At 42.3% G+C, this 8,087-nt stretch overlaps 1 protein-coding gene across 1 annotated transcript in view; it reads left to right on the forward strand.

Moving 5' to 3' along the window:
- Positions 1-8,087, forward strand: part of neo1 (neogenin 1) — a 160,132-nt gene that overhangs the window by 114,473 nt on the left and 37,572 nt on the right. The window contains 1 exon segment of the mRNA XM_022748600.1: positions 7,678-7,846. Within this exon segment, the coding sequence (XP_022604321.1) occupies positions 7,678-7,846 (169 nt within the window).

Here is an 8,087-nt window from a genome sequence, read left to right on the forward strand (position 1 = left end):
CGCGGCTCACTAACACGTGCCCTTATTTACGACATAACGGCGTCCGCCTCCAACACACACTCATCCAGGATGCCGATCTGATGGTTTTGGACGTGGACTGTCCTCTGGGTGCAGTAATTGGAAGTACCACATGGCACCAAAACATCACTTTCCCTTCACACCCTTCCCTTAGCTGCAGGCAGCTGACCCCTGTGAGCGGCACCAACAAAGCTGGAGCTTTTATTTTTCCTGTTAGCACTCCCCCCACCCTCCCCACCCTCCCCACCCTCTCCACTGAGCCTCCCTGTTTCCATAAGCTAAAAGTAGAATAGTGAGTAACATCACAGTGGGTTGTTTGCACCCCGCTGCCTGCTAACATGGTGTGATCCCCGCTTCTCAGTAGGTCTAACCTAGGGGGTCCGTTTTATTGGTGGGAGTTTGATTAGCTGGACTGTTTGATAGTGAAGCTCCCAAAGGGGGATGCAGCTGCTCCCACTTCTACAAACATCCTATTTGACCTTTTCAGTCCATTTCTGGTTGTTCAACTCCACTCACTTTATACATGAAATGTTGAGTGCATGTATACACACATACACGCTGTTGCACAGAGCTTTCTCTCAAATCAATTACTTCATTCCAGGCTTACTCTGTTCCCCTGGAAAGGTTGAATTGTATTCGTGTACCTCCAAGGTAATAAGATACAAAGGCAGGCAGTGCAGAAAGAAAAGCTTGTATCCAGTCCTGGGCATTGGTGGCGAAATGCTCTGGAGATGTGCAGCATCGCTGGCTGTTTTGATCTGCTTGAAAGGCGAGCCCGAGAGGCCTTGCTTTCCACTTTCAGCCAGCATGTGGAGCACGTGATGCATGTGATGCAGATTTGTCAAAGTGGAAAGGGAGGTGAGTGGAATGGATGGGGGGGGGTTACACTGTATGCCATAGTCGCACATCTTAATTTGCATACCAAGTCTGGGCAAGCAGCTGTTGGCCTCATGATCGTGCATGTTTCTGCGAGTGTAAGTGTGTGAGTGTGTGTTGAAGCAAGGCGTTAAGAGGAACAAAGCAATCACACTCAAATGAACTCACCAGTGGCTCATGGATCAAGGGGGTACATGTGTTTGATGGTGAAGGGACGCTGTATGTACACACACAGTAGACGGTTAATTATTGATGGAGCCAACCCCCTTTCAATTACAGCCGTCATTTCCAAATAGGAGCGTTTGTTTTCCCCTACGTGTTGGGATCTGTGGATCCTCTGGGTTTTATATGGCACTTTCTACATTCCCACATATGAAACTCCCCGCTCAGTGTTTATTTTGAGGACCCAGAGCAGGGATTGTCACTTTCTGAAAACCAAATTACCACAAAGTAAATTGCCGGAGGGCCAAGAGTGGATGCAAAAACAGACCTCGACCCATCCAAAACATATCCAATACAAAAGCCTTCAACTTGTTTATGTAGGCCCACAGGGAACGTGAGAATGTTGATTTTGGATGTGAAAAGCGAGATAAACGTAAACTTGAACAAACTGTGCCATTTTAGAGGAAATAGCTGTAGGGTTTCAAAGGGACAGCTTTCTATTTGATAAACAAGAACATGCGCAGGCTTCTGGAGGTTTTTCGCCGCCTGATAAAGAGACCATCCTTGGAGGTACAAACACCTCCCTCCTGCTAAAGTATTTAGTATGTCACCACATGGCATCCAGGAGTCCCATGGATCTATCAGATGGGTCCTATCACATCCCACTTTTTTCCACTGCGACAGGAGCGTTCAGGGAGTGTGGAGAGATGAATACATCTGTGACCCACTCCAAACACTTTAGAGCAGCATTTAAGGCCTGTGTCTGGGAAACTGCGATATGCTGTTTTTAAATTTTGTTGAATGTTGACTGGTATACTTGCGTGTGTTGTTGAAGCCTGTTGTGAAATCAAAAGCTTTACGTCCCATATTTCAGTATTCTGAGCATGACCGTGTAAGCGCTGACCACTCAAAAGTTATTCCTCTTAATTTGCCTGACTTTGATGTGTCCCATCTGGCCTCATCATCAGTATCATCATCATCAATGCTGAAAAATTGTTCCAGAAAAGTATTTCAACCGCTAAAGACTTAATGAGGAGAAAATTCGTACATTTTTGAGATTTCCATGTTTTTCTTTTAATTAATAAAAAGCTTATTTCTCTCCCGGGGAACGTGCCAGATTTCAAACATTTTTTTGACCGTTGTGAAACATGCCCTAGAAAGTGAAAGGGAGGAATGCTAAGGAGATGCCTTTTGAAATTTTTCAGAGAATCAGTTTGAGACACAAAGACTTTTTTTTTTTTTTTCTTGCTGGATTATGTCAGTGGGTTGGAACACCTTGTCAGTTTAAGCCTTTGTGAGGTTGGAGCTGCACTTTAATCTCGACTGTCTCTGATTATCACAGCAAGAGGGAATGTGTGCAGTTACTGATACGCTCCACCCCTCAGCAATCTGATACTGTATCTCTGTCAGTTTCCCCTCGGCCAGTGATAAGGTGTCTGAACAACAATGCAGAGTGCAAGAAATGTCCCACAACAGAGCTTATATCCCTAACAAGCGCTGTCCCTGCGGTGAAATGAGCAGGGGTTTTATTATTTTCCCCTGCGCACAAAGCAATTTTTGTTCTTTGTTGATGAATGTCTCAGATTTTTTTTTTTTATTGTTTATATAATTGGTTTTCATTTATTGTAGTATTGCTTGTATAGCACTTTGTAGGTGTTGAAAATGTTGTTAAAAATGGAATTTGTTATTGTTGTTGACATGGTACTCAAAACCAACTGAAGAGAAGAAAGAAAAAAACTCCATGCTTGGTCAGCCTTTTTCTCTCGCTCCCACTGTTTCACTCCTCACTTCTCACTTTGTCTTCGTCGAAACATTTGTCTTCTCGTTCTGACTCAGTTTCCTTCGTGGGCGCGTTAAGGAGCTGCTCAAATGTCATGAGCTGTCAGGCTTGCTCATCTTTCCAGTCTTATCTTGAAAAGGAAGCGAGAGGAACAACATTGTAAGGGGGGAAAAAAAACAATCACAGTTGGCAGCGGTTGCTCTAAGGAACCAAATGTTTTCCACTACATTTAATCGAGAAGTTGTTGAAATTGTTAATTTCATTATCTTTATCTCAGTAATTGAAACTAATTTTTTTACAGACCTTCTTTCATAGAATCCTGTTTATTTATTTTTTTGCTGAATTTGCCTGCAGCACTTTTATGCAACCATAATGAAACCTGATTTCCTGTGGATTTTATCTGTCTTGTCTTTTTCACTTCCATTTGGATTATACTGATACCTATCTGCCTAATGAATATTGAAATACATAATTTGATAAATCTGTTAAAAAAGATTCATTCTGTTAGTTTGTTCAGTGCTGGTACAGTAGCTATAAATAAGGAGAAATCTTTCTTGTCGTGTTGCTGCTACGGTTGCTTGCTGTTGCTGCTAGTATTTTCTTTTTTGGAAACAAAAACTCTCCTCTTACATATACATGAGTCATCAGGCAAACCTTCCTATATTTGACACTTTTTTTTTTTTTACATGAAGGTCTGAATGCAGCCTCCTCGGTACTTGAGAACCCGTAGGAGCAATTGAAGTGGTCTGTTGTTACTTACATCACCTTCACATTTTAATGAAATAATGTCTCAATACATTTTTGTCTCTGTTCAGAAAGAATCTAATCATGCACTTCAACCGCACACCCAGAGATGTGCCGTGCAGTTTATAATCATACGTTTTCCCATCGTGCGCCTATTGCGTGTTCGCATGAAACATGACAAAGATTGGCAGTTTGAATTGGCAGTCTTCTTTGTGTTGGTTTTCTGAAGGCTCTGTTCCCTGCCTTTTGGGTGTATTGTTCATTCTTGCTCTTCTCATTCTTCTTTTCTATGGCAGATAAAAGTACTGACTCAGTAATGGACCATTAGCATTGTGCTGGATCCGTCTCTTATGTAGTCATCATTACCGAACCACATTAGACATGGAAACTAGTCCTGAGAAAATCCATTTAGCGAGAGCCTGGCATGGCCTGCTGAATTTTCTCTGTAAAGGCTATCTGTAGGTGCAGTGCTGTGGGCGCCTCTGGCTGATATCTGCATTCAGTAGATTTATGCTCTCTTGGTGTGGTTGCATAGTCTGAGCCAGTGAGGTAGGCTCTCTTATCTGTGGGCTCAGACCAGATGATGAAAAAAGCACTTGGCGCAACTTTACAGCTACGCTCACAGGGGACCACAGCAAAGGATTATAGAGTTAGCAACACAAGATAAAAGTTTATGTTATGAGTCTTTAATCAGAACTTTAACGCTACTCCGATTATTTTAATTTCAGAAACGGCTTTTACTTCCGTTGAATATTAAGATGAATGCTTTGCTTTGCATGTCTTTGTCCTGACTGTTTTGCGTATTGCTTACCCAGATTTATTATGCAGATCTAGAGTAACCTTCCTCGTTAAGCCTTAATGCCAGCCATTCATTACCTCTGGCACAGAGACTAATGACACTATTAATCAGCTATGAATAGAGTTTGGCAGTGGCAGTGGGAGGCTGACACCTCCTTACTGTAACAATCCTAGGCATGCATGTACAAGACAGATTGTCAGAAGGACACCGAAAACTGCTCAGCATGTCAATTACCTACAGCTGACAAGGTGTACGTAGATGGACACTACATCTAATGGTTTTTATATGCCTTCCCTTTGCCTATCCCACAATGCAACAGGGTTTTCTCTTTCTCTGACCTGACACTGATTTCAGGATTATTTTTTTTTTACCACCGGTGTGGTGTCCCTTACTGCTTCAAAGAGGAGAGACATCTCAGCGCCTTTGTTCTGAGATTCGCACCGGGCAAGGGCACAAAGTGTCAGTGAGACAGTGTGCCCTGTTTCCAGTGCCACTTTCAGTAATTCCCTCTGACCTCTGAGAAGCCCTTCTCTCTGTAGTAGCACTCAACCTTTATCTGCTCTCTTTTTCTTCCCTGAACAGGGCACTTAAAACATTCCCCTGCTACAGTGCAGTATTTCTCTAGCAACACAGCCAACAAAGATAAGGTTGGGTTTTGTTTCTGAAGAACGTCTACACATACATGTTGAAAACATTGACTTGACTCGTTCTGTCTCAATCAACAAGTGGTGGCTCGACTCCAGACCAATGCACGACGGACTAACATGAAACATGTTGTGGAGACTCGGGAACTTGTCCTACTTTTCTGGTGTAGTATTGTTCGCTCATTTAAAGAGAAGGAAAGGGGCTTTGCAGGGAAATCTGTTTTCTGATCCGTCAGCTCTTCTTAATGTTACACTAATGGTGATGCGCGGTGATACATGTTTTATTTGTGAGCTAGTAGGGCCCTTCTGGTTATTGAGATGTGCCACCAAATCCTCCTATGGCACAATCAGTTTGTTCACTTAATTTCGAAATTCTTAATTTCATTATCTTTATCTCAGTAAGTGAAAGTCATTGTTACAGACCCGCTTTCATAGAATCCTATTTATTTATTTTTTGCTGAATTTGCCTGCAGCACTTTTATGCAACTTTAATTTTAAAGGGGCAATATCTGATTTCCTGTGGATTTTATCTCATCTATGTCTTGTCTTTTTAACTTCCATCTGGATTATAGTGATACCTATCTGCCTAATGAATAGTTGATTACATAATTTGGTAAAATCTGCCAAAACATATTCATCCTGTAGTGCTGCTTATCCAGCTATAAACAAGCAGAAGTCTTGTGTCCATTTTCAGAGTTTTTCACAATAGCTATACCACTGCTTACTTTTACCTGCTACTGTTGCTAGTATTGATTTTTCTTTTTTAGCTTTTTTAGCTTTTTGTGTGTGTGTTTTTTTCCCCCCTTTCTGTTGTTTTCTGGAAACAGTTAATTGATTCCAGCTGTCCTCTTATAAATACACATATGAGCCACCATGCCTTTCTATTATAGAAGAGTTTTTATATGAAGGTCTGAATGCAGCCTCCTGGGTACTGCTCCCTCTCTGTCTGTCTGCTGCTGCCACCACAAACACGAGCAGCAAGATGCCTTTGGTCATAGATGTAACAGTTATGATTAGTTAATGTTAGTGGGCGTTTGGGTCTACAGTTCCCAGTGTTAGATTTAGTATTGTAGCATTTTTTTTTTTTGGATGTATTATTGCGAAGATGAACGCTAATTTGTGGCAGTAATTGCTGTGTATTCTCACTACATGCTCTCTCATCAGCAAAGAGGTTTCAAGCTTTTGTTTATCCTGTGAGCCTGGTTATGGTTGTTGATGTTGCAATAACCCCATCGCCAGTGGATGTGAGACACCAAAGTGTTGTGCTTTTTCTGTATTGTGTGTATGTGTGTGTGTGTGTGTGTGTGTGTGTGGCTGTATAAATGAGGATAATTGTTCAGCATCTGGTAATTTACACTGCAGTCAGAAAGAATTTGCACAATGTGTTTTTTATTGTTGCTGGCTCGATTCCAGTCGGCGGGATTTGAGATGAAACAGTGATTTTGTGCTGACTTCCAGCTTCAAGGCTGTTTCGAGGTTATTGACTTCCCCAATTTTTTTAAACAATGATCCTAAACATACAGACAAGACAACCAAGGGGTCTTTTTTTTTTGTTTTTACTATCAAACACTGGAAAAATCTTGACTGACTACATCAGTCACCTGGTGTAAATCTATTTGAGCACGCACTGTGTCTGACTTTGTGAAGACCAGACTTAAGGCAAAAATCCCCCGAAACAAAAAGTGCAGCACAGGCCCTCCAGAGCATCGCTAGTGGAGATTCATATTATCTGAATATGTCTGTGAGTTAAAGCTATAGCCACATATTAACTTTTGCAACTGAATATTATATAAGATGAATCGATGTAGTTTTGATCGTGTGATTGTATCAGTTTATCAGACAGGAGCTATTATTCCTCGTCTACTATTCCAGTCAGCACAACACCTCCATAGTAATTGTTTCATTTTAAATCCAAGAGGCTGAAGCTGCAACCAAAATTTTCTTTAAAAAGTGTCACTAAAGTGCGCTGAGTGTACTCAGTCAGCGACGCGGAGCTGCAGCTAAAACTTGTCAGAGGTTTGTGCAGATGCAAAAGGTCAGTTCTTGACAAACAGGATTTTTTTTTTTTTTTCCGGTGTGTGCGTGTGAGTGACAGAGTGAGAGTTTATGTACAGAAAAGTGCGTTGGGAACGTGTAATTCTTTGGAAGAAAATACCAGCAAATTCTCTGTATCACTGCAATCACAGAAGTCAGTGAACTCTGGAAATTTGAAATGTAGACAAATATTGAAAGCCAAATTAGCAGTTAGTCCACATGCCGTGAACGCCAGCGGCTGTTCTGCATTTTAACGCACTTCCTCTAGTAATAATACGCTATTTGCACTCTACACTTGCCCTGCTCCTTTTTGTGTATTTCAGCTTTACCTTCCAGTCAATTTCCCCGACCTACAAACAAATGGAAATGTCATACATACTGACATTCTTTCCGTACGGTTTTGTTTTGCCCACTTGCCAGACAAATGGAAAGCAGATCTTGCTGAGCCTGACCNTGCCCCTCCCCGGCTCCCTTCACCCATCCCACCATCCCTCCCTCCCTCCCTGCTCCCTCTCCTTCCTCCTCCTCCTCCTCCTCCTCCTCCCAACCCAAAGACGTAGCCCTGCCCTCTTCCCCTCCCCCCTCACTGACTCCTAACACTACTGACCATGTAACGCCAGGCTCCGGAGGTGTAGCCAGTCCAGCAGGGCCCACCCCCTCTGCTCCCCGAGACGTCGTGGCTTCACTGGTTTCCACCCGCTTCATCAAGCTGACCTGGCGCCCCCCAGCTGAACCGCATGGAGACGAGTTAACCTACTCTGTTTTCTACAGCCAGGAGGGCACGAGCAGGTAGTACACACACTGTGCTGTAGTACTGCCTGGAGGGTACAAATACACACATTACTACTGGCATCAACAAGGTACTAATATACAACCATGCCTGTGCAGGAGTCTAAGACCACTTCGAGAGTATCTAATTAATGCAGTTAGAGCTCTTATCATGGCAGTAAGTGTTCATTAATTAAAAACAAACTTCCTTCCCTAAAGGATTACCTTTTTTAATTTTGAAGTATAAACAAAAAAAAAAAAA

Source organism: Seriola dumerili, unplaced genomic scaffold (assembly GCF_002260705.1).
Source record: "Seriola dumerili isolate Sdu_G_001 unplaced genomic scaffold, Sdu_1.0 BDQW01000011.1, whole genome shotgun sequence".
NCBI lineage: Eukaryota > Metazoa > Chordata > Actinopteri > Carangiformes > Carangidae > Seriola > Seriola dumerili.